Source organism: Podarcis erhardii (genome assembly GCF_964252035.2).
Source record: "Podarcis erhardii genome assembly, chromosome: Z".
NCBI classification, from domain to species: Eukaryota; Metazoa; Chordata; class Lepidosauria; order Squamata; family Lacertidae; genus Podarcis; species Podarcis erhardii.
This window is the reverse complement of record NC_138504.1, coordinates 46,949,692-46,976,839: the sequence shown is the minus strand read 5'-3', so window position 1 is coordinate 46,976,839 and position 27,148 is coordinate 46,949,692. Positions and strand designations below refer to the sequence as shown.

Genomic DNA, 27,148 nt, shown 5'->3' with positions numbered 1-27,148 from the left:
CCCCTCCCCCCCCAAAAAAAAACCACAACAGGAGGTTAACCATACGCCTAGTTATATCATAGAGGATCCTTCTCTCAACAGGCTTCTCAGCAAACTGTAGCACAAGATGGACACAAAAATGTGTGCAGGCTCTGGGAGGCAGGGGAATGTGTGAAATACAGGCCCCAGACACAAATTCACCTCTGGAAAAATTAAGATGGCAAGTGGCCCGAGTCTCACCAGCAATGTGCTTAGCAGCATTCCCAGCCCCTCTCTAAGCCAGCCTTCATTGATCTGGTGCTTTCCTGGCTGTTTTGGACTACAACTCCCATCCGTTCCAGCCAACAACACTGGGGGTGATGGGAGTTGTAGTCCATAACAGCTAGAGGGCATCATATTGGTGAAGATTGTGGTTAGCAAATGGTATAGGTTTTGCTTTGCTTTGCTTTGCTTTGCTTTGCTTTGCTTTGCTTTGCTTTGCTTTGCTTTGCTTTGCTTTGCTTTGCTTTGCTTTGCTTTGCTTTGCTTTGCTTTGCTTTGCTTTGCTTTGCATTGCTTTGCTTTGCTTTTCAAAAATTGTTAAAATGGAGGAAGAACCAGCCTTCAACACAGGAATTCTGGAACCTGTAGCGCTCCATGTATTGCTGGACTATAACTCCCCTTACCACTGTCACCTGACCTATATTGGTTGGGGCTGGTGGGAGCTGGAGTCCAGCAACATCTGGAGGGCCACAGATTCCCCCAGCCCTTCTCTGAACAGCCACCCCACCTGGATTGTCCCTGAAGTGTAGTAAGCATCCTTTATCTTCCACTGTGCTTTTGCTGCCAGCTTACCAAGGCATGTTTTTGTTTGGATTCATACTCATAACTGTAACTGTGTTTTCAGGGAAAGATAGGAGAGACTGGTGAGATGGGATCTCGTGGCTTCCCTGTAAGTTCATGCTGCATCCTGTTTTATAGCAAACTTGTGTTTCTTTACTTAATAATTTTATCTGTTTATTTTGAGATGCACAACAAGCATCTCAGCAATGTATGGGAAGTAACGTGTTAGAGCTGAAGTACAAACAACATAATAAGCATTATATATACTGACTCTGTGACAGTCTCGGGGCTTATGAGCATGGCTTCTCGAGGCATTATCTTAATGCCCAGGCAGACTCATGTAGATATAAAGGACTAAAACTACAATACCTGAAGGCCTGCCTCTCTCTAGATGAACCAACTGGATCCTAAATAATAAAATTCCTTCCAGTAGCACCTTAGAGACCAACTAAGTTTGTTATTGGTATGAGCTTTCGTGTGCATGCACACTTCTTCAGATACCTATCTGAAGAGGTATGCATGCACACGAAAGCTCATACCGGTAACAAACTTAGTTGGTCTCTTAAGGTGCAACTGGAAGGAATTTTTCTATTTTGTTTCGACTATGGCAGACCAACATGGCGACCTACCTGTATCTACAACTGGATCCTGTAATCATCATCTGAGGCCCATCTTTGTGTTCCTCCTCCACAAGAGGTCTGGAGGGAGGCAACCTGAGAATCTGCCTTTTCTGCAGTGGTTCCAATTTGTAGAATGCTCTCCCCTGGGAGGGTCACCTAGCACCTTCTCCCTACATCTCCCTACAGGCAAAAATGTCTCTCTGTATCCAGGCCTTTGCTTGACTAGCACATCATTGGTTCGTTTTTGTTTTTATTACGTATTTTCTGTTCTCATTTTGTATTTTTATGTTGTGAACCACCCTGTGATAACACAAAATCACATTCTACTCCCTTCTCCCATTCCTCATTTTTGCCCAAAGTCAGTTAGTTCCAACATTCCTGCTGTTTCACAAATTAATCTTAACACAACTACTCTTTAGCAGGTGGAAGCTTACAATTATGTGCCCAGGACTATTGATACCTTTACACAATGCATAATTAATTATGTAAATTTGTTGCTGCAAGAAGTGGTGGGGTTGCTGGCTTAGGTAGCTTTAAAAGGGACTTCTGGTCATGATTATTGTGTTTGTATTTATTCTTACTTATTGTAAAATTTATTGCCTCTTGTTCAACGAATTGTCCCAGGGTGGGTTACACAAACATATTACAGTACATATATATATATATATTAGCCTGGAGAAGACAAGACTGAGAGGTGGTATGGTAGCCATCTTCTAATACCTGAAGGGCTGCCAGATGGAGGAAGAGAGCCAGTGGTGGTATCATTACAATGGTTAGAGCGCTGGACTAGGACCTGGGGGATCAAGGGTTCAAATTCCCGCTCCACCATGAAGCTCACTGGGCATCTGATTGACCACTGTGATGTGGGAAACATAGACCATGGAGAAGATTTGTTTTCTGTTGCTCCAGAAGGTGGGAGCAGAATCAGCGACTGATTACAAGAAAGGTTATTTCAGCTAAACATTAGGAAGAACTTCCTGATGGTACAAGCAGTTTGACAGTGAAACAGACTGCCTTGGAAGATAATGGATTCTCCTTCATTAGAGATTTCTAAACAGAGCCTGGATTCCTGCCCCCCGCCCCCAATCAAGAACATTTCAGGCATTAGTAGGAAATATGTTCCGGGATCCCTAGAAATAAATTATAAATCTGTGTCTAGATAGACCTTTGGCCTGACCTTGCAACCACTAAGGGTGAGGAATATTTGTGGGCCTTGCTGTCCTTGGCCTCTCATCAACTCCAGCCAGCATGGCCAAAGGTCAGGGATGACATGGTTTCTGTCCAACAGCATCTGGAGGGCCACAGGTTCCCCTGCACTAGGGGATTATGAGTTGATGTGGGTTTTGCCCCCCCCCAAATGGAACGATATATGTGCCCTGATAGAATATCTAACAGGTTAAATTAAATGTCTTCATTGGTCATACCATTTCTCTGGAATTGGGTCAGTTGCCATTCCAGAGAGTAAGGCACTAGGTCATTTCTCCTTCCTAGTTCTGAATCACCTTCTTGCTCCTTTTATTTGCAAGGTGCTAATGAGTGACTAAGAGGTGTGAAAATCCGCACTTCAACCTCGAACTCTGAACTTTTTGTTGTCCTGCTTTATTCCAGGGTATCCAAGGACCTTCTGGACCCCAAGGAGCTAAAGGGCCTCCAGGAGACCCGGCAAGTACCCACCACAGCCCCCTCATCCCAGGCAACAACAAATCTAAACTTTCTTTCTAATGGGAGACAGGCTCCAGCAGGCTACTTCTGGGGAGAGAGTTCCATAATAGCAGAGCCACCAACACAATGCTCTCCTCCTGAACAGAGCATCCATGATCAAAGGCAGCCTACCTCTGAATACCAGTTGCTGGGACATGGGGAAGGGAGATGAATGATTCAATAATTCTGTGAAACTATGGGAAGGACTTTATGTTCAGCTTGTGGGGGATATAACACTGGATCAGATGAACCTTTGATCTAATCCAGCAGAGATCTTCTAACTGTTCTTAGACATTAGACAGGCATTCCCAAATCCATAACAAAATGCAGCTTATAGGAGACTTAAAACAAGAATTACAGTGGTACCTTGGTTCTCAAACTTAATCTGTTCCAGAAGTCTGTTCCAAAACCAAAGCATTCCCAAACCAAGGCGCACTTTCCCATAGAAAGTAATGCAAAACAGATTAATCTGTTCCAGACTTTTCAAAACAACCCCTAAAACAGGAATTTAACATGAATTTTACTATCTATCGAGACTATTGAGCCATAAAATGAAAGCAATAATCAATGTAATGTACTATAAAACAAATAAGACAGTACTGTAGATGATAAAAATTAAAAGTAAAAAAAAAATCTTATCTGCACTGATGATAGTCATTGTTTGGATAGGGGGCTTTTATCCATTTCTGCAGTTATACAATGAATCAATAAAACAAAAAACAAGTCACAGACACAAAAATGAAAAATGAAAAAGCCACACAAATGAAAACGCAAAAATAGCAAAAGCTTAAAGCACCAAATATCACCTCAGAACACTGCAATCAGAAATGGAAGACTTTCATTACTATGGGGGGGGGGGGACTTAAATTTGCAGCTTAAGTGTTAAAAGGGGAGGGGGAAAGCCTTAATTACTATGTGGGGGACTCAGATTTGCTGCACAACCATAAAAACGGAAGCTCAGGAGCACGTTCGGCTTCCGGGGCAAAGTTGGAAAACCAGAACACCTACTTCCGGGTTTGCAGTGTTTGGGTTCTGAGTTGTTCAGGAACTAAGCTGTTGGAAAACTGAGGTACCACTGTAGACAAATCAGTGTAGGAGAGGTGGCTATTAATCATGGTAGCTAAACAGAACCTCCATATTCAGAGGCAGTCTACCCCAGCAATACTAGTTGCTGGAAGGGCAGTAGTTGTGGGGGGATGCATGCCCTGTTTATAAGCATTGCAGGGAGCATTGGCTGGCCATTGTTGGGAGCAGGGTGCTTATTTACTCTATGTGGCCCTTTATTTTGATCCAGCAGGACGCTTTCCATACATTCTTAACAATATGCATCTTTATTTCAGGGACCTCAGGGAGCTCAAGGTCCACCTGGGCCTTTGGGAGAAATTGGACATAAGGTAGAGAATAATCTCCCCCTCTCTCACACCCACCTCTTTAATCTTTGCAGAAGTCCATTCATGTCCTCTCATTTACAGGGTGTTTGATAACTGCAGGAAGAAACTTACTGGGTATGGGAGAAGAACTGCATTTCCCATGAATAAACTTTATTGGCATTTATTCCTGGGAAAATGCAATGGAGCCATTGGCTGGGAAAAGTCTCATTTGGATCCTCCACGGTGATAGTTCTGCCTGCAATGTATTTCAGTCAGTAAATCAATAAGTTTATTGTTCTAGGCAAAGGCCATGACTAGTTTGCAGCTACAATATGAATAAAATAATGTAGAACATGCATCTGTGATATAAACCAACATCTGTAAAGTAAGAAAAAGAAGACACAAGAGACACCACCGAGGTTAAATCCAGCTTAATTCCAAATTTATAATCACCAAAATACACCATATTAACTGCCTGACAAGACTTGTTATTTTCTCAAGTGAACTCCATTAAACTGATGGTACAATGATGGAGGAGGGGGAAGTGGACGTTACAATGACAGGACTAAAAAATGTACATGGCGGGTAGGAAATAGTGAGTTCAAATAGGTTTGTTGTTGTTGTTGTTTAGTCGTTTAGTCGTGTCCGACTCTTTGTGACCCCATGGACCAGAGCACACCAGGCACTCCTGTCTTCCACTGCCTCCCGCAGTTTGGTCAGACTCATGTTTGTAGCTTCGAGAACACTGTCCAACCATCTCGTCCTCTGTCATCCCCTTCTCCTTGTGCCCTCCATCTTTCCCAACATCAGGGTCTTTTCCAGGGAGCCTTCTCTTCTCATGAGGTGGCCAAAGTATTGGAGCCTCAGCTTCACAATTTGTCCTTCCAGTGAGCACTCAAGGCTAATTTCCTTAAGAATGGATGCATTTGATCTTCTTGCAGTCCATGGGACTCTCAAGAGTCTCCTCCAGCACCATAATTCAAAAGCATCAATTCTTCGGCGATCAGCCTTCTTTATGGTCCATATAGGTTATCTGTGGGTAATAGGTTATCTGTGGGTAATCATTGAGTAATTTATAATTGCATGTTCATTTGCTATACACATGTGTTCTCCATTTGTTGACAATGACCTTTTACTTTTTTCTTCCTCCCCACTCTACCAGGGACCTCCTGGCCTGGCAGGGCAGCGTGGACTTCCAGGTGAAACAGGCATGAAGGTAAATGGGGGTGGCAGGGGAACACACACCTCTATATGCGATGTTCAGTCAGAGGGGTAATTGTGGCTTTTGTTTCTGCAATGTCTTGGTGTCAAAGAGCATTCTGGTCAGTAAATCATACAGTTCAAAGTTGGCATAGACTATTGGCAAAAACATGATCTGCACAGGAACGTCACACCTATAAAGCATAGCAGCTCATCTCTGGCAAGTCTTGTCCCCAGTAGCAGACACTGAAGGTCCCTGCCTTCCCACAGTTCCCTCCTCTCCAGGGTTCCCCCAAAGCAATCTGAGACTGCATCTATGTGAAACTAACCTCTCTTTTGCGCTCTTTATTCCTCTTCTGGTTCTGGGAGACATGGGGGAGGGGAGCTCATCACACCAGGAGGAGGAAACACCTGTGCCTCTTCAGCAGCCTGACTCATCTCTGCCTCTAGGCCTCTGCCTCTTCTGATTCTGTCCCTGATTCTGAACTTCTCTATGCCACAGACTCAATCCGCTCACTAAGCACTGTTACCTCTTCGCTTCTGACACCTCCTCTTTCCAGTCTTTTCCCTCTGACCACTGCTCATTGTCTCACCACCAGTTGCTGTGCTGTGCACCTTCTTCCCTGGGTGGTTCCCCAGCTGGTTCCTGCCACCATTCCTCTGCATCCATGACATCTGGGCTGTTTTTGACAAGATGGATGAAGGCAAAGGTGGGGGGTAGGCCAGTTGTAGGCAGCAAAGTGGACATGGCAAAAGTCTGGTTCTCAATTTGGGTTAGTCCAAACTAAGGGCCTCTCCAGACTGGTGTTTTGTTGCAGGTATATTCTACATGTTCTTGACACAGTAAGAGGACATTAGCGGTGGATTTATTCTGCTTTATTAGTTCTGTGCTGGTTCCCCAGCACTACCACATGCTTGCTGTCTGAAGGGGTGCTCTTGTATCATGGCCCTCCCCCAAAACAGAACATTTGTGGTATAAAAGGTTAATGAAGTCTGTTACTGTTGCTGCTGCTGCTGCTGCTGTTAATAGTTTAATTGAACAACATAAAATAAAAATAAAAGGAATAATAACAATAATATATTTATTATTTATACCCCGCCCATAGGGTTGGGTTCCCCAGCCACTCTGGGCGGCTTTCAACAAAATATTAAAATACAGTAATGCATTAAACATTAAAAGCTTCCCTAAACAGGGCTGCCTTCAGATGTCTTCTAAAAGTCTGGTAGTTGTTGTTCTCTTTGACATCTGGTGGGAGGGCATTCCACAGGGCATGTGCCACTACCAAGAAGGCCCTCTGCCTGGTTCCCTGTAACTTGGCTTCTCAAAGTGAGGGAACCGCCAGAAGGCCCTCAGCGCTGGGCGTCAGTGTCCGGGTAGAACGGTGGGGGTGGAGACGCTCCTTCAGATATACTGGATTGAGGCCATTTAGGGCTTTAAAGGTCAGCAGCAACACTTTGAATTGTGCTTGGAAGCGTACTGGGAGGCAATGTAGGTCTTTCAAGACTGGTGTTATGTGGTCTTGGCGGCATTCCCAGTCACCAGTCCAGCTGCCGCATTCTGGATTAATTGTAGTTTCTAGGTCACCTTCAAAGGTAGCCCCACGTAGAGCACATTGCAGTAGTCCCAGAGGGAGATAAGCAGGACATGACCCCTCTGGCAAGTCAGTGCATGGGCAGGTAGGGTCTCAGCCTGCGTACCAGATAGAGCTAGTAGACAGCTGCCCTGGACACAGAATTGACCTGCGCCTCCATGGACAGCTGTGAATCCAAAATGACTCCTAGGCTGTGCACCTGGTCCTTCAGGGGTACGGTTACCCCATTCAGGACCAAAGAGTCCTCCACACCTGCCTGCCCCCTGTCCCCCCAAAACAGTGCTTCTGTCTTGTCAGGATTCAACCTCGATCTGTTATCCACCACCCATCCTCCAACCACCTCCAGACACTCACACAGGACCTTCACCACCTTCACTGGTTCTGATTTGAAAGAGAGGTAGAGCTGAGTATACTATATCATTATAAGAGTTAAGAATTACAATTCAATTTATAGCCTGCCCTCCATTAATTTGTCCAATCCTCTTCTAAAGTCATCTGGGCTGGTGTCCATCACCGCTTCCTGGCGGAGGAAGTGCCATAGTTTGATTATGTGCTGGGTGAAGAAAGGCTATCTTCTGTCCTCCTGCCACAGGATGCCAAATGAATGGCTTTCACCATACCACAGATGTTAGCAGTTTAAATTATCTCCCCCCTCCCATTCTGGGCTCTTAAAAGAAGAACAGCCCCCCTTTTTATTTCTTGTCAGCTGATTAAGGTTTTTGCCCTTGTTGCTGAAGAGGTTGTATCACATATATGGTGGAGAACTTACTTTGCTTTCAGTGCAGTTTCCTTTATTGCTTGTGTCCCCCCCTTCTCACCCCATGGCTATGTTTGCCTTGGCAAACCTTCTAAAGGCAGCAGCAGAGCTACTGTGTCTTTGGACCTCTCCCCCTCTGCTCCCCCCAGGGTCTGTCTAAGATTTCAGCTCTGCGGTCTCTGCCTGCCACTTGGCAACCTTCTTAACCTTTCCCTGGAACAAAAGCTCCCATTTATGTTTCTTGATCTGCAGCCTTTCCCATCGGCTGGCCTATCAGGGAGCAAGGTCCTGTTGTGAGCAGGAAAGGGGAAATGGACAGTCGTATCCGCTGGAAGGGACTCTCTGCTCAGTTCGGTTAAAAGAATACTGGCGTGATTGTCACAAGTGTGTGATTATTTGTGCTACTGCTTGTCTCTGATTCCTTGGGCTACAACAAAACAAATTCACTCAAAAAAAAACCCCGGGACTTTTTGTAGTTTAGAAAATGGTTGAAAGGTATGTGAGGAACAAATGGCTATGGGAAGATATGTGTTCACTGCAGTTGTGTAAGTCAGTCTCTTTCCAGTTTGGGGTCCAATTGGGGCCAGATCACTCTGTGCCCAACCCAGTCTATGTCCCGAATGCAAGCAGGGGCTTTGCACTAATGAGAGGCGCAGGATCCAGCCTCTGTTCAGCCCTTGTGCAAACAAATCAGAATGAGTGGTCAGTACATAGGTTTTCTGCAGGGGCCCTTGGAGAATATCCCTTCACTGAAAAATTGTGTATTTAAAAAGCCTTTGAGGCCAGTGAGCATCACATGTGGCAGCAACTTCTGCAACTGCATTATGCATTGTGTGAAGTATTACACCCCCTCTTTCTCCATGTCAGATTAGGACCAAGGAGCCCATAAAGCCCTCTGGGGGACCTTGAGCAAGCCAGTCACTGCCTCTGTGTTAGCCTAACCTGTCTCACAGAGTTGTGGAGCATAAAATGGGTCAGGGGGACAGGGGAGAACCATGTACACTACCTTGAGCTCCATAGAGGAAAGGCTGGGGTCTAAATGTAGTGAGTAAATGAATAAATACATTGTTTTCTTGCATTTGACTTCAGTTCTTGCATTCTGAGCGATCAAATAACTTCTCCTAGTTTGTTTTCTTCACATTGGTGTTATCAAGTGTCAGGGTTGCATGTGAATTATTCAAGATTTTAGCTTTCTCAGAGTCAAGGGCTGAGGCTATAATCAGTTTTTGCTCCCCTCAGACTCCAGCTTTTGAGTCATCAGGCATACCCAAGCTCTGCCCTCACCCGGGTCACCAGGCTCCACCCCTTCTTTCCTGGACTCTGCTCCCTCAGGCTTAAAGCTCTGAAACCCTGAGAACCTTGCAGCCTTGCTTCATGCAGTTTTCTAATGTAATAAGATGTAATAGTTTCTAATGTAATAATTTTGTCTTCAAAATTTGCCTCCCCATCCTTCCCTCTCTGCCCCATTAGGGTGATCTTGGACCTCTTGGGATTCCAGGAGAACAAGGCCTCATTGGCCAACGGGTAAGTAGAAGTACCATTTCTATGAAGGGGCTACTTGCAGTTCAAACAAAATATGAACCGTAGTGCTGGGCTGAATGGCCCTCCCATTTTGCAGCCCTGATGTTTGGAGACCAGGTTTCCCAAAGGTTCTCCTACACCTGTATCTACCTGTTTGCACTTTGCAATCTGCTTAGGTGATAATATTATTCCCCTGGTGAGCTCAAAACATGTATTGAGCTGTTACCAGTCCATGTTGACAATGCTGAGCTAGATGGACTTGGCGTGTCACCTTGAGCAGGGGTCCACTCTTAGCTGCTGGATGCCCAGACAGGGACGTGGTCCAAATGGGCATAGCTGCAGATATAGAAAGTAGAATTGTGTCTGGAGGAGCCAGAGGAAGGGGTTCATGGGCAGGTACATTTGAGGATCAAGTTCTAGCAAAGGCAAAGCAAGATACCAAGAGTCTATTACTGCCACCTTTTGCTCCAGATTCTCTGTCACAGGGCAGTTGTTGGGTTCTGAGACCAGTCTTTATCGACTGGTACTGACTTTCATGAAAAGGGACGCGGGTGGCGCTGTGGGTAAAACCTCAGCGCCTAGGACTTGCCGATCGCATGGTTGGCGGTTCGAATCCCCGCGGCGGGATGAGCTCCCGTCGTTCAGTCCCAGCTCCTGCCCACCTAGCAGTTCGAAAGCACCTCTAAGTGCAAGTAGATAAATAGGTACCGCTTTACAGCGGGAAGGTAAACGGCGTTTCCGTGTGCTGCTCTGGTACCGGTTCGCCGGAGCAGCTTCATCATGCTGGCCACGTGACCCGGAAGTGTCTGCGGACAGCGCTGGCTCCCGGCCTCTAGAGTGAGATGGGCACACAACCCTAGAGTCTCTCAAGACTAGCCCGTACGGGCAGGAGTACCTTTACCTTTACCTTTATTGACTTTCATGGGTTTCAGAGGGGACATTCCCAGCCCCACCTGGAGATGCCAGGGTTTGAACCTAAGACTTCCTGCTTGCAAAGGTTTTTGTTCTACCACTGAGTCACAGCCTTTACCAAGATGGAGATTAAAGTCTTATCCATGCTTACGTTTCCTTCACGCTTTCCAGACATGGTCTGCATTTAAAGCTCTGTGCCCAAACACCTTTTTTCCATTTTTCTCTGCTCTGGAGTTTCCCTTGCAAAAACCCACCCTTTACAGCACACTGTGGAAAACCCAAATTGAAGTTTGAGCACTAAAGAGTGGGTTTTCACAAGGAAAGCTCCAGGGTGTGAAAAAAAGAACACTCAGACGTGGACCTGTACCTGGAAAGAGTGAGGCAAAGGTGTGTGTGGGTAAGTCCTAAAATGAGCTGATGGTCAGGTTTCACTCGGGACTGTGCCTACAATTAGGGAGAGGGAGGTGACTGCTTCAAGCAAAATAAGGTGGTGAATGCTATACAATGTGCCAAACAGGTGCTCAAGGACAGAGTGGTTTGGGCTCTGCACCCCGTAAGCTAGCCTGGTGATGATCTGTGATGGTTGCAAACACTGACAACTTCCCTGTGTTTCTTTCGTAGGGCGATCTGGGCCTTGAAGGTGACAGTGGCCCTCTAGGGCCAGATGGGCTAAAGGTAACAGTTTTGTTATTTTTCCTCAAGAAAGGCCCTGCTTAGCTGAATCTTGATTTACCCAAATCTTCTTTCTCTTGCATGAGCCTGAAATCACTCCCGCCTTACACAGTTGAAGCCTCAGGAATGTATATCTTTTCCTTTTTGTTATTTTCCCACTGGACTCCATAACTGTATGAGCTCAAGTACTTCCATTCCTGGAAAACTCTGCCGAAAAAATCTCCAGCAGCTTATTGTGTCAATCCAGCAATATGATTTGCTGCTCTTCACTGCTGCCATCTCTCATGAACATCTGAGCCAGACAATCTCTTCTTACAAGATAATCCCTTATTTTAACCTCTTGCTGTGTCTCCGCCCCCCTGCAGGCTTATTGAATGGTTCCTTTCCTGCCCTCAGCTAAATGATCTGGCTGCTTTTTGCTGCTCAGACGTTTGACCAAAGCCTGGCTTTCTTTGCATGTGGCAGAGTGAAGTGGAGTGGTTAAGAGAACGGATCCACTGCATGCAGCAAATGGATAAAACCATTTGTAAATACTCCCTGCAAATAGAAAATTAGTGTCTCATGGAGACAGAGGGTTGTATCCACCAAAGTTATTTCCTGAGTGAAACGATTCCTGCTCATGCTGCAGAGCTTCCTTTCTCTCTCTTATTCCTCCGCGCTCCCCCCCTCCCCCAAATCTGCTCTGGGGTTCCCCTCAACCTTCTGGAGCAGATTAGGAAGAGTATATGGGGTGCACAGGGGAAAAAAGAGGGAGCGGTAGTTCCAGTGTACATGCGAAAGTAGGTCTGCTTGCTCAGTGAATTTGCTGGATTCGTCCCTGAAATTCATTCCCTGCTGTGTGGGTTTGCTACTTTCAGGGAGCTTATCCATTCTGTCGCTTCGGGCTCATCCAGACTTCCTTTTGCGCTGCACTTTCCAGGCACAAATCCACACTTTCATTTCTGAACAGGGTTCATTTTCTTTCTTCCCACCACTCTGTCCCCCCAAAACTAGCCGTTTATCACTAAATCAGAACAAATGGCAGTCAGGTTTTCTGTGGATTGCTGTTTGTCCTGATTCAGCTGTGAACAGTGAATTTTTCCAGGGGAAACGGTAGGACTAAAAAAACAACCCAACTGTATGGAGGGCTCATCCATGTTTCCATGTGCCCCACCACTTTTCCCCAGGAAAACCCACAGTGTAGTGCTGAATCAGAGCAAATGTCAATAGGTAATTTGATATAAATTTGCTCTGGGAACCTAGGATGAAAGTTCTGCATGAATGTTGTGAGATGACAGCTTGGCTGTTGCCTCTTTCAAATGGGGACATTAGATCAGTCTTGTAAAGAAGCCCACAAAGTTTACTAGCTAGCCCCCCCCCCAATATATTAGCCTGCATTTCCATACTGGCCACAGAGAATGGGGGTGCCATGCCCTGAAGCATGAAAAGCAAGCTACTAGCCATTTAGCAGGCTCATAAAAATGATTGACTTCTACCAAACTGGCTGGTAGAAAAGGAATGGATTGTTCCAGCCCTCCATTACCACCTTCTGGCTGATTGTGGAGTATTAGGTCTTCATTCCTGAGCAAGTAGCACAAAAAACTAAAAAGCTTGTGATGGAGGAATGTCCTTTTTCTGCCATCCATTTTCTGAATGGGGGATAGAGAAGGGTGTGTGAGCATGTGTATAAACTAGCCTACTAAAATCTACATGGATGGCCCCTGGATGGTTGCCTGGAATGGAATGCGGCCCTTTTTCTGAAAAAGACTCCCTATCCCTGCCATCCAAGTCTGGCTGGAACTGCATCCCTCTCTTGGCCGATGAAGAAAGATGCAGCATTAATGAAATTTCCCTGCTGGTATCTTCATTCACTTCCCCCTCTGCTTTATAAATTTGTAACAGTCAAATGTGCATTGGACATAGAGCTGGCAGACCATGTTCTCAAAGGAGTGCTGGGATCTGGTGCTGTGGTTTATTAGCAATAACAAGTATGTGTAAATAATGAAGTACTTGTAGACTGCATAGAGCAATAATTGCCACTGTAAATCCCTGAGACGGATGTAAGCCCATTGCACAGATGAAGCACAGAAGAGCCTGCAACTTGCCTAAAATCTTCCTGGTGTGGCTGAGGTGGGATCCAAACTTGGGTTTCTCAGTGCTAAGTCCAGCCCTTCCCTTACCATAACACACTTTTATTAGGGGGCATAAGAGCATGCATCCTGTTTCCAACAGAATTCAGTCATGTACTCCCAAGAAGAAACCTAGCAGAGCATGAAGACAGGGCAACAGCCTTTGCTTGCTGTTTTCTCCTCCATGCAGCATTTAGCAACTGATATTCAGAGGTACACAGGACATGTGTGGTGCTCTGGGTTAAACCACAGAGCCTAGGACTTGCCGATCAGAAGGTCGGCGGTTCGAATCCCCGCAATGGGGTGAGCTCCCATTGCTCGGTCCCTGCTCCTGCCCACCTAGCAGTTTGAAAGCACATCAAAGTGCAAGTAGATAAATAGGTACCACTCCAGCGGGAAGGTAAATGGTGTTTCCATGCTTCTCTGGTTTGCCAGAAGTGACTTAGTCATGCTGGCCACATGACCTGGAAGCTGTACACCGGGTCCCTCAGCCAATAAAGAGAGATGAGCACCGCAATCCCAGAGTCGGCCACGACTGGACCTAATGGTCAGGGGTACCTTTACCTTTTTATTCAGAGGTACACTACCACTGGACCTGGAGGTTTCATTTTAACTGTCATAGCTAAGGGCCAATAATTTGTTTACTCCCCTTTGAAAGCCAATGGCCATTATCGTGGCTTGTGAATGCCATAAATCAAATAGTAGTCCTAACTCCTGATCAGCAATGGCAGGGCTTGATTAAATGTTATATCCAGCACTGCATCCATAGCCCTGTTCCTTGCACTGAATGGGCTACAAGTGGTGGGGGGGGGACAAGGGGGGGGGAAGTCTCTGTGTTGAACTATGCCGGATTTCTGTCGCATTCTTTTTCCTTGCTGGTGAAACTCAGGGCAACCTGTGAGGAAAAACAGAAAAGCAATTTACCCATGTCACTCTTCCAGGGAGACAAAGGAGAACCAGGCCTAGAAGGAGGAACAGGAGACAAAGGGCAGGAAGGCATCAAAGGAAAAGAAGGACCTCCTGGATACCCTGGGCCCACCGGCGTTCGAGTGAGTTTGCAAAATCACTTGCTTTTTCTTCGAATAATTTTACTTTGCTGTTTAACCATGCTGGCATCTTTCCTTTTCCTTTTCCTTCTTTTTCAGGGTATGGGTGTTTGTACCCTTTCTATTCTTACATGGGTCTTCACATATTTTGGTGATTTCACATACCTACCAAGGTTCCTAAAGCAATTTGATACTCTGCATATTTTCTTATGTACCGGGGTGGGGGGTTGTGGGACACAAAGGTAACCCTTCAGGCTCCCTTCTGCCCCAGATGAGATGCTTGGCTCTGCTCATCCAAACTCCTCCACCAGATTGCGAAGTTCCCATAACTATGTAAAACTGTCAAATGTGAATCGCTTTTAATTAGCACAGGTTACAAAATGAAACTTTGGAGGATGGGGCAGAGTTTGTATTACAGACAGCGATCATATCTCACGGAGGTTCCATTTCTGGTTCCTGCACGTGTCGGCAGAGCACATCTAAGTGAACCCACCCCATCGTACCCTGCCCCACCCCCTTTACAACCCCATTACGCCTTCTTCTGGGTCCAAAAGGACCTGTACATTGGCAATTGTGCATCAGTTGCACACACCTAAAATGGTCGTCACCTGCATATTTGCATCAGTTGCACACACCTGCAGGATTTTCTTTGACTTACTCAAAATTGTTATTTATGTGACATGGAGTATGCCCATAACTCTGACTGTAGCTTTATAGTATCTTAATCTGGTGAGCAGGAAGGGCTCCCAGACACCCACTACTGATACCAGGAATACGGTTAGCCATCTCGCAGCAGGGGCCGCTCCTGTCTTTTAGACTCTGCAAAAAAAGAAAAAAAAAAGAAAACCCAAACTTCTTACCCATTTTACAAGAACCAATGACTTTTAAAAACAACTACACTCATACAAGCAGTGTTGAGCTATACAACACCAGTAAATAGACTAGACCAGTTTCTTTGTCTGCCCTCTGTCAAAGTACACCAAAGTGCATAATGGAACCAATATATTTTTGCCAGCTTGTAATCACTTCCCTCTGTTATTCTTTATTGCAGTGTTATGGTGCCATCTCAAATTTTAGTACATATTTTTATATAGTCTGATTTTTAAACACACACGCACGCACGTGCACGCGCACACAAACACAGGCTAAACACCAGCTCAGATAAGTTGTGTAATAACTACATTTTCAGTCTTACAAATGTTTCCTAGCTCAGCTGCTTGCCTCTGCTTCATACCACCTGCAGGCCTGCCTCCCCTTTTTCTTGATCCATCCCATAACCTTTATCTGCACCTCCGTTTCTATCTTTGTCAAGTTCTGCACTTTTGGGGGGCAGGGCAACTATCATGTAGCAGAATCCTATTTGTTTGCTTCCTCTGAAGACATCTGAAGGTTGCTTCAGATGTGAGATTGTGAGAGTGTGAGATTGGCCTCATCTAGTCCAGCATCCCTTTTGCCCAGTGTCCAACCAGATACCCCAAAAGGGAGGCATGTTTCCACGTCTGACTCGGTATAAGGCAGCTTCTTGTGTTACCATGTGGCAAAACTACAACTCCCTCTCTTGTCCTGAGCTCGCTTTGTGGTCCCTGAAGTTCTCTTTGACCAAATGTGCCAAACAAAACATTTGGTCAATCCAAGGAGATGGCAGAGAAGAGATTGCAGGTGTGAGCCCAGCTGAAGCACAGGAGATAGAAAAGCAGTGGCGTAGCGTGGGGGTTCAGGGGGGGCCGGCCACATCTGGGGGGGTGCGCTCACACTCACAGCTCTCTGCCCCTACCTGGCTCACTCACTCACTCTCTCTCACTGCTGTGTGAATCCGATCTGAGCCGCCGGGTCGCCGCCCACTGGGGGGGGGTGCCAGGTGTGCGGGTTAGGGGGCGCAAATTACTTGCCTTGCCCCGGGTGCTGACAACCCACGCTACGCCACTGTAGAAAAGTACAAAGGAAGAGGCAATTGGGATTTGACACATGTGCTGATCATTAGTCCCACTCAGAGTGGAACCATTGGAATTGAGGGACATGACAAACATAGGTATATTAAATACAATGGGTATCCTCTGAGTAGAATGTAGTTGGCTGCAACTCACAGGCTTTACATCTGTGCTTGGCTAGGGGTGGGGGTGGGGGAATTTGATTTGAACTGACCTAATTTGCACTTTCCAAAACAAAACAAAACGTGAATCAAAGCACAGCTATCCTTTTAAATTTGCCCTCTGAATTTTGCAAGGCAATGCTCCAGCCACGCAAAGTGCACACAAAGTCATATACTAAAGTAAAGTGTACATGAAATGCATATACATATTAGTGCAAATAACAAAAATAAATGCATTGCATTATGGAAAATTGCATACAAAAATTAGTGTACATTAGCAGAAATTTGCAGTAAAATGCTGGTGAATTTTCATGATTTCTTTTTTAAAAAATCACAAACTGGTGTGGATATGTGAGCTGAACTTTTAAGACTGGAAACCAGCAAAATGTGACAAAAACCAAAGTCATCAGATTTGCCCTTCTTTGGTGCTCACCAGGGAGAAATGTGGGGACCGAGTCCATTCCACACACACTCCTGTTCAAAAGTACTTCCTTCTGCATCCTAACTGCAAGCATATAGCACACTGTCAAAAACGTTGCTGCCCATTCAGTCATCCCCCTGCGGTTAACATGAACCAAAGGTTCCATTATATGCACCTTTCCAGCCGTTAGCGGGTGAGCCAGGAGCTAATTGCAACCCATGCCATCCAGTAGCTGCTGCTCTGTGAAACATCCTCTACCTCTTCTGCGAGGGACCAAGCATTTTGCTTTCCTCCTTCATCGTACAACCGATGAGCCAGAAGCCACAGAAGGAGCTGGGCCAACTGGCAGAAGCCCGGCTGATGGATTTTCAATTGCTGTCTGTTGCCGAGCACTGTGGCTTTTCAATAATAGGCTGCCCTTTCTGCAGGGTCTGAATGTTGAAAGAACAGACGTCTTGCAGTTCCAGGAAAGAAATTGCAAAGCTCCTCAGTAGTGAAACAGTGTTCTTAGGAAAAACAAGAAAGCTCCTGTTTTGTTTTTACTGAGCAGGTAGCTCAGCTCTTCCTCTTCAGATTACTTCTGTGTGTTTCAAAAACAGCAGCTTTAAATGACAGGCATTCCACCACTTGTGCTAGTTCTTCTTTTAACAGCCATGATCTCATCTGACATATTGTACCATACTATCATTGTCACCATCATATATACCTAATTCCTTAAAAATCAGCGCTGGCACACCACAGGGATGTGCGCTAAGTCCCTACCTGTATTCATTGTATACATACTGCATGCATACCTGTCTACTGCAATTATTAAGTTTGCAGATGACACCACCATAATGGGTTTAATAACAGGTGGAGACGAATCAGCGTATAGAGGGGAGGTCCAAAAAATATCTACATGGTGCCTAGGGAACAACTTGCACCTTAATATCAGCAAGACAAAGGAGATGGTGTTGGACTTTTGGAGGAAGAGAGGAGAACTAGCCCTGCTATACATCGGGGAGGGCTGTGTGGAGAGAGTCCCTGCAAATACTCACAGCACGCGGGGCCTGGTCCCTGCAAATACTCACAGCACGCGGGGCCCGGTCCCTGCAAATACTCACAGTACGCGGGGCCCGGTCCCTGCAAATACTCACAGCACGCGGGGCCCGGGGCCTGCAAATACTCACAGCACTCAGGACCCGGTCCCTGCAAATACTCACAGCACTCGGGGCCCGGTCCCTGCAAATACTCACAGCACTCGGGGCCTGGTCCCTGCAAATACTCACAGCACTCGGGGCCCGGTCCCTGCAAATACTCACAGCACTCGGGGCCCGGTCCCTGCAAATACTCACAGCACTCAGGGCCCGGTCCCAAGAGGGAGGAGGACTACCCATTTTTCCTAAACCATGCATAATTAACCACTTTCCTCCTAAGCTATAAAAGCGCAATCTTTCTGACACAGGGGATATGCTCGTATGGAAGGTTCTTCACGAAGAGGGCTGGCAAGTGGAACGAACCAGTGGTTCGTTCACTTCACTGGGCAGCCTCACACAGCTGCCACCAGCTTCTGATAACGGAGGCACATTTTTATAATGGATGTGGCATCAGAAAATAAGGCAATGGGGGCAAACAAAGAGAGAAAGACGCTCAGCTGGCCCTTCACTGAAACACAAAGTCTTACACCACATTGACTGATTCTCCAGCAAGCTGGAGGGCTGCACAGTCATTAGGGCAAATTTTGAATGATGTTCACTGTTTTGGTTCCTATATTGTTTCAGGAAGTGCGAATTAGGTCAGTTTGCTTTTAAATGCAAACAGAATACATTTTCTCCCTTTTTTTTTTAAATAAAAATTTTATTAAGGTTTTTACATTACAAAAAAGAAAAAGGAAAAAATACAAAATACAAAATAAAAATTGTTAAAAACAGTCAACCTTTCCATCACATTATTTTTCATTAACTTGTTTCTCGGACCTCCTCATACCTCCCTTTTTTGTATTCCAAATCAAATTATTGATTCAACAATTTCTTTCCCTCTTTACGCTACCCAAATCTTATTTTTAAGTTATTACAATCTTGAATTTTTACTTGTATAAACCCATTTTTTCATATTCTTTTAACCCATTACAGCTAAAAACCACTTAGTTCCAATCCAACATTGTTCTAACATTCATTAATTTTACGATGAATCTGTAAGTAGTCTTTAAATTTCTTCCAGTCTTCTTCCACTGACTCTTCTCCCTGATCTCGGATCCGGCCAGTCATTTCCGCTAATTCCACTTCTTGAAACATTCCATCTTGTCCACAATTTGCAATGCCTGAAACAAAAACAACATTCTAGGCAATACATTCATTTTTATAGCAGCAATACGGCCCAACAAAGAAAGCTTCAAATTTGACCATATTTCTAAATCCTTTTTCACTTCACCCCAGCATTTTTCATAGTTATCTTTAAATAAGTTCCCATTTTTTGCTGTCATATTGATCCCCAAATATTTAACTTTCTTAACCACTGTTAAATCTGTCATATTCTGAAACCTCTCTCTCTCAGTTTGTGTTAAATTTTTCTCTAAAACCTTGGTTTTGGACTTATTCAATTTAAACCCGGCGACCTGACCAAATTCTTGAATCAATTCTAAAACCCTTTTGGTACTAGATTCTGGCTCCTGTAACGTCAATACTAAGTCATCTGCAAATGCTCTCAGTTTGTACCGTCTAGCTCCGACCTGTATACCTTTAACCAACTGGTCCCTTCTAATCATGTTCAGCAAAACCTCCAGAACCGATATAAAAAGCATTTTCTCCCTTATCCCTCACCATCAGACACAAATGGCCCTTCCATGCCTTTAGCTACAGTCTCTTCTCTCCCCCAGCCCCTGCATAAAAATCCTACTGCTTAGTCAGGATGGGGGAAGAGAGCCTATGAAATGTGGTTCTGATAAGTCTGAAACATTGATGTCTTGAAGTGGCTGCCTCTAATAATCCCACTAATTTCCTGAATCCTTTCAGTCTCTTTCTCTGTGTGAATGTTTATTAATGGGAAGATCTCGTATAAAAACCTGCAGAACAGTAGGAAATGGCAGAGTGCTGGAGTCTCTCTCTCCTATGTCATATTTGTTTATGTGAACCAGCTGCAACACAAAGTCATATAGACAAGGTTACAAGGACAGCTCCTGTCTGGGGGTTTTTCCTAGCTGGGGATTTGTATCCTGATTTTTTGTATCCCAGCATATTCCAAAGTATTGTAAAAGCTGGATTCTGCAATATGCAATTAATTATGCAAGCTCAGCAAGCAAATAAAAATATGTTTGCAAAAACCATCTTTTGTTTCTTTACATAGAGTATTAAAATAAGAGCCCTACAGGGTCTGCCTGAAGGCCCATCTACAGTGATACCTCGAGTTAAGAACTTAATTCGTTCTGGAGGTCCGTTCTTAACCGGAAACTGTTCTTAACCTGAGATACCACTTTAGCTAATGGGGCCTCCCGCTGCCACCATGCGATTTGTGTTCTCATCCTGAAGCAAAGTTCGTAACCCGAGGTACTATTTCTGGGTTAGCGGAGTCTGTAACCTGAAGTGTCTGTAACCTGAAGCATCTGTTACCCGAGGTACCACTGTAGTCCAACATCTTGCCCTCACAGTGGCCAACCAGGTGTCTCTGAGAGGCCCACAAGCAGAACCTGAGTGCAAGAGGGCACTCTCATCTTGTGATTCCTACCACCTGGTATTTAGAGGCATATTTCCTCCAATACTAGAGGGAGTACATAGCCATTGTAGCTAGTAGCCATTGATAATGTGAGCACTGCTTGAGGTAGTGAAGAAAAACTCACAGAGCCATTATAAATTATAATCTTGTGCAAAGGGGATTAGAGAACCTCATGGGCACCCTAGTAGAATTCTGTGGGTCCTTTGGTACCTGTAGGCACCACATTGAGGATTCCAGCACTGCAGTAATCCAGCCTGGGTGCTATTGGGGCATGGATTACTATTGGTTGGTTGGTATTTGTCTATCTCGGGGGACAATGGAGGAGTGCGCCTTTGGGGGTAAAGTAAAACTGCTGGACGGTTACAATGCCTGCTGTGGCTGTAGAGACCGATACAGGAGAGACATGTTTTGTTGCAGCTGGGGCAGAGGAAGGTGTCAGGTTGTGCTGCTGCAGGTGCAGGGGCTTCTTCTCTCTGTGCTCCTCCCAGTGGTCATTCCTCCTCTGCTCACTCTGGCATTTTTGTGCTGCTTTATATTTTTAAGGAAAAAATCTCAAAGTGGTTTATAATGCATTAAAATATCAAATAAAAAATCTGGAATAAAACATTACTGAAGAAAGTCAAATATAAAGTATACACTGAAAGCAACGTAATGAGTAGGAAACTAAAATTTTATCTTAAAGATTTCAAAATAAAACAGTACAAAGAAGGTCAACTACAGAATGCACATTTAACACAGCAAAGTTAACAAAAAAGATCTTAAATGTTTCAAAAGAAAAAATGACTAAAGAAAACCAAATATAAAATGCATATTTAAAACAGCACAATTAACAAGAGAATAAAATATTTTCATACGCACAGAATATGTCTGCTGCTGTTGTTGCCAATCCTGTCAGTGGTGGTTCATGGTAGGTGGTGGCTATGAAAGCTCAGGCTCAAAGACCTGGTTTTGCACTAAGGGACATCCAGGATAGTCTCTGGCCCCTTTAGCAGCCTCTGCCTTTGTAGCTGGAGTCAGTCAGACCCTGCCACCCTCCCCAGGCCAGGTGGAAAGGGCAGCAACGCAGGGAGCCGGTCTTCCAGGAAAATAAGAAAAATAAGTAAAGCAAGGACACCACTTATTGAAGTCCCCACTTCTCAGTGGAACAGAAGATGACTATTACGAAGAAAATCATCACTGATTAGCTCTGAACAGGAAGTAATAAAAAGGAGCAGAAGCCGCAAGGAGGAATTTTTTAACTAAATGCACAGTAGCCCTTAAAAGCTACAGCACTGGTTTGTCTGTTCATGCTGGACAGACTGGTGCTGCAATTGCCTTCTGCTGTGAAAGAAAAAAGAAAGAAAAGGTTACAGAACTTCTAGCTAGCAATATGGCGCTGTAATACTCTCTCTTATTTGCTCATAACTGGTTTAACCATTGACTTGTCTGGACTTCAAAGATGATTTGCAATCAATTAAGAATCTCCTACTCTCATACCTGCATCGTCCCATCCTTTGGCACACATTAAATTAGCAGCAGAGAGAGAGAGAGAGAGAGAGAGAGAGAGAGAGATGGCGTCAAATAGTTTTATTGACAATACGCTTAAGGAAATTGTGGCACAGACCAGGTGTCTCAAACTGATGCAAGATAAACAAACTGAGGTGGGTCTTAAAATTACAGCCTTAGATTTTTTTAAAAAAATGATATTAAGTGTGAGATAACCACTTTCAAAACCGAAATCTCAGATTTAACAGCAACATGCAGTTGAATGGAGTCCTGTGAAAAGTACTTAACTTTACAAGAAGCCTGGGCAGAAGCCAATTACAAAATTCTGGACAACAGAGTAACATTTCTGGAAAGTTAATCTCTTAGATGCAACCCACATATAGATGGCATTGGCAATATTCCAACCCAAGGCAATCTGGTAGAGGTCTTGGAGGATTTCCTCAGAAAATTGCTACAGCTGAGAGCAAATATTCCATTGGAAATAAATCATGCCCCCAGAATTTCAATTTGCCAAAGGAAAAACTATAGATCCTTCAGATTTGCTTATAATTAAATTTATTCATATTGAGTTAAGAGATATTATTTTAAAAACAGCACATGAATGGTCAGTGAACATATCATTAATCTGGGAGAAAAATAAAATCTCAAATTTTCCAGACTACAGTACATGCATCCAACAATAATTTCCCCACTTGAGCATGCCTTGAATATAAAACTCCACAACTTGAATGGAAAACATTGAGATCAAGATGCATCACAATTCAAAATCCTCCTGAAACAATTAAATCAGTCAGGAAAATATGGAATATGGTGGCTAATAAAAACAAATTTGATAATTTTTCCCACAATAAACTGACCCTATGGGGAAATCCAACTATAAAAATTGGGGCGGGCGGTATTGTGGAAAAATTGGATGGATGTGGGTATATTATCTTTAGATCAATTAATAGATGAGAATGACCTTTTTTTTAAAAAAAATAAATAACTTGCCTTACCTTAAAAGAAAGGTATCACTTAACAGGAATGTCACAATGGCAATGTCTACAATTGCAACGTATGCTAACATCTTTATTTGGACCAGCAGCTTTTACAGCATCTAAGATGCTGGAGATATTTGAACATCTGATTGAATCCTTAGAGACTAAAAAAAACCCAGCTGTTACTTTTTATAGATATTTAATGTCTATTAATCAATTGGATGTACACACATTGAGAAATGAATGGAATAAAGATTTAATGAGAAAATATACTAGCCTCTATTTTCAGTGTGTCGCTAGGTTATAAACTACGACTCATACAACAAAAAAGTATTGGACTCCATCACAATTGCATAAACATGTTTTATCAAGAACAACATGCTGTTGGAGATGCAATAAGGACAATGCATTGTAGAAACATATTTTTATACAGTGCTCAATGTAAGCAAAATTTTTTGAAAAAAATACTATGATGTGTTAAAAACTGTTGTGGGGAAAGAGTTACAAATTTCAGAAGATAACATCATCTTAAAACAATATTCCTAATACAGTGGTACCTTGGGTTACATACGCTTCAGGTTACATATGCTTCAGGTTACAGACTCCGCTAACACCCAGAAATAGTACCTCAGGTTAAGAACTTTGCTTCAGGACAAGAACAGAAATCGTGCTCCGGCGGCGCGGCAGCAGGAGGAGGCCCCATTAGCTAAAGTGGTACCTCAGGTTAAAAACTGTTTCAGGTTAAGAATGGACCTCCAGAATGAATTAAGTTCTTAACCCAAGGTACCACTGTACATGGGACTTAACAAATGATCAACATAAATGGATTCTCCAGGACCTTACATCTACTAAAAGATTAATATTGATACACTGGAAAGACAAAAATATGGCTTCCTTTCATCAATGGACAGACAACCTAACAACTCTTGCAACCTATGAGCAGATCACCTTCAGATGAAGATTATCTATGGACAGATTTAATGATATTTGGAAAGTGTTTATCAAAACCGTAGTGACTCGTGAATCGATATATACACAAGGCATACAATAAGTCAATCTATGTATGTATACATTGTATATTTTTGTAATTCTAATCACATTTTAATGACACTTCAGTAGTGCTGTTGTGATGATTAGTGCTTTTTTCTTCCTCTTCCTCCCCCATTTTACTGTCTCTATTTTCTTCTTTATAATTTATTCTAAACTACTGTAAAAATTTCAATATCAATATTTTTTTTTAAAAAAAAAACTGTTGCAAACTATGGGAAGACAACATAAAAAAACTGGATTTGGTGATGGCATTGGACTCTACAAAAAATATATCAGTGAACAAAAATGCAGTTTCACAGCATGGTGACCAGATGCAAAAGTGGACAAGGCTCTTGCACCTTGTGTCAAAAAAGGAATTTCACCTCTCCTTGTGCAGCCTAAGAGCCTAATGGTTGGGAATGGTATAGCCTTGGATACAACTGTAATACAGTAGGTGAAAACATTAGCATTGCATATAAGGCTAGTGCTACTAACAGTAGACTCATTGAAATCAGTTGGACATGACTGACTTAGGTGCATGAATTTCAGTGGGTTCATTGTGTGTGGGACTTACTTGGATTCAACCCCAAATATCTCACCTTTCTGCCTCCAGACTTTTGAGGCATCTTGCAACCAAGCAACCCTTTCATAATCATTTGAAAATGCAAATAACCACCCAAATGAGGTTGTTAAATAGCGAAATCACATTTGAAAGAACAGCAGCAGCGTGGTTGGACACACCTAAGATAAATTAGCGATTTCATAAAAGGAACCTGCAAGAAAGGCGTAAAGCAAAAGAAGTGTGAAGAGCTCATTCCGGGAATCACAAGTGGGTAGAGTTGCTGCTGCACTCATGTCCTGTTTGTGGGCATGGCACAGCCATCTGATTAGTCACTATGGGAACACTTGGTATAATCTGGCAGCAGGTGTTTTTTGTCTTCTTAGAAAGAATAGAAGGGAGTTGTGTGCAAAGGGCACCAGTGTGAAAAAGTCTATCTGCTAATACTCTGGTCTCCTTTGGAAGGTGTTGAATAATGAAGGGGTGGTCTCTCTTTCTCTCCCTTCTCCCCTCAGGGACCAGAAGGAAAACCAGGCCAACAAGGGGAGAAGGGGAAAACCGGACTAAAGGTATGGTTGCCTCTGTTCTTCCTGCTCCTGTTGATGCTCTATGAAACGCCCATAGCTCAATGATAGAGCAGAAGGTCCCAGGCTCAGTCCCCAGTATCTCCAGGTAGGGCTAGGAAAATCTCCCTGTGTGAAACCCTAGACAACCCCTGCTAGTCAGTGTGGACAATACTGAGGTGGATGGACAAATAGTCCGACTCAGCATGAGAGCTTCCTCAGTTCCTGTGGTGTTCCTGATCTCCCATTCCTGCTTACATTTTGGCATAGTTCTCACTGAGATGGCATACCTCGTCTCCCCCAAAATAGAAAAGAGGCACAGCTCAGTGGCAGAGCATCTGGTTTGCATGCAGAAAGGTCCCAGTTTCAGTCGCTGTCATTGTCGAGTAGGGCTAAGAATGTCTCCTGCCTCAGACCCTGGAAGCTGCTGCCAGTAAGTGTAGACCATATTGACCTAGATCAAGAATGGGAGACTGCTAGCCCTCCAGCGGATGCTGAACTGCTGTTCATCATCACTGACCATTGCCCATTCTGGCTGGGGCTGCTGCGAGTTGGAGTCCAGCAGCATCTGGGTGGTCACAGGCTCACCATTCCTAATCCAGATGATTTAGGATAACTCACTTTCCTATATTCCTAAAACGAGTATGGGATTAAATCTTGGCCAGCCTTCTTGACATGCTAGGCTCCGCCCCCCTTTTCTTTGTTTTTGTTTTGTAGAAATATTCTGTATTTTGTTTGTCTGGCAGAGAACTGAGATTTTTGAGCCCCCTCTGTAGTTCAGAGTGGTACAGCCCAGACCATGAGCATTAGGTCTTTTGTTTCCTGTTACTGACACTTACACTTTCTTTAGGGCAGCAAAGGTCACCAGGGGCAACTTGGAGAGACTGGCCCACCAGGGAAGATGGGTTTGAGGGGGACTCAAGGTCCCAAAGGATCCAGAGGAACCCTGGGAGCAATGGTGAGATCAGTGTTGGCTCATTACATGTAATCCTGTGGCAGTTTTCCCTACCACATCAGGGGGGCAAAAATGGGAGTGTAAGCTTACAGGATGAAAGCAGCATTGTGGAGGTTGGGAATGCGTGTGGACGGATGCCAAAGGCCTCTAAGAGCTGTGCAGAAGAGGAAAGTACAGCAAGCATCGCTTCCATGATGATACACAAAACTCTAGATTTAATGGCTCAAAATAGCACAAAATGCTGTGTGAGTGAGGTTTTGAGGCGATATCAGACTTTGAGATTCATGGTTAACGCTCCCCTTTCAGGGTTTCAGCCTTCTTTTTAGGGTTAGTGGGGAAAGGGGTAAAATCCCAGGCAGAGAGGCTATTTTTCTGCTTGGCTTGACATCTTCTGCTGTTTCCTCCACCCTTGGCCCACTTGGCTCTCCCATTGGTTTCCTGACTTTAACCTATGAATCAGTGCCCCGAACCTTCTCCTGAGCTCTTTTTTCTTGGACCTTTCAGACTAAATGTAAGGGAATAAGTTTAGGATCAGTTTCTAGAGCGCATGCATCGTATGCGAAAGATTCCAGGTTCAGAATCTCCCCCTTTAGGTGGGGCCGAGAAGACCCCATTTTAAAATCTTAGAGCAGGGGTCGCAATGTGGTGGACTACAGATATCGCTGGACTACAACCATTATCCATGGCCTTTGACCGTGCTAGCTGAGGCTGACGGGACTTGTAGTCCAGAAAGGGCACCATGTTGACTACTCTGACAAATTCCAGTCAGTGAATCCCAAACTGAGCTACATGGGATAAGGCAGCTTCATGTTTTCATCCTAGTGTCATTGTCAATGGTGACAAAGGGTTACTAAGAAAAGGAAGTAGGACTTCAGCCTGGGACATAATGGGAGAAATATGACATCATGCTTAGTTTTTTATTTATTATTGTTATTTATTATTGGCAGTATTGCTATACTGCCATTCATCCAAGGATCACGGGGCTGTTTACATTATAAAAAATACAAATCTACATAACATAGTAACAAACAAAACAATAATCCCTCCCCACAGTCTAAAATGCCATATATTGTTTAATCAGCT

At 44.1% G+C, this 27,148-nt stretch overlaps 1 protein-coding gene across 1 annotated transcript in view; it reads left to right on the top strand.

Moving 5' to 3' along the window:
* Window positions 1–27,148, top strand: part of COL27A1 (collagen type XXVII alpha 1 chain) — a 253,068-nt gene that overhangs the window by 179,816 nt on the left and 46,104 nt on the right. Inside the window, exons 31-39 of the mRNA XM_081846708.1 lie at window positions 866–910; window positions 3,030–3,083; window positions 4,463–4,516; window positions 5,655–5,708; window positions 9,512–9,565; window positions 11,096–11,149; window positions 14,196–14,303; window positions 25,063–25,116; window positions 25,961–26,068. Coding sequence (XP_081702834.1) covers window positions 866–910; window positions 3,030–3,083; window positions 4,463–4,516; window positions 5,655–5,708; window positions 9,512–9,565; window positions 11,096–11,149; window positions 14,196–14,303; window positions 25,063–25,116; window positions 25,961–26,068 — 585 coding nt within the window. The remainder of the gene's footprint in view (window positions 1–865; window positions 911–3,029; window positions 3,084–4,462; window positions 4,517–5,654; window positions 5,709–9,511; window positions 9,566–11,095; window positions 11,150–14,195; window positions 14,304–25,062; window positions 25,117–25,960; window positions 26,069–27,148) is intronic.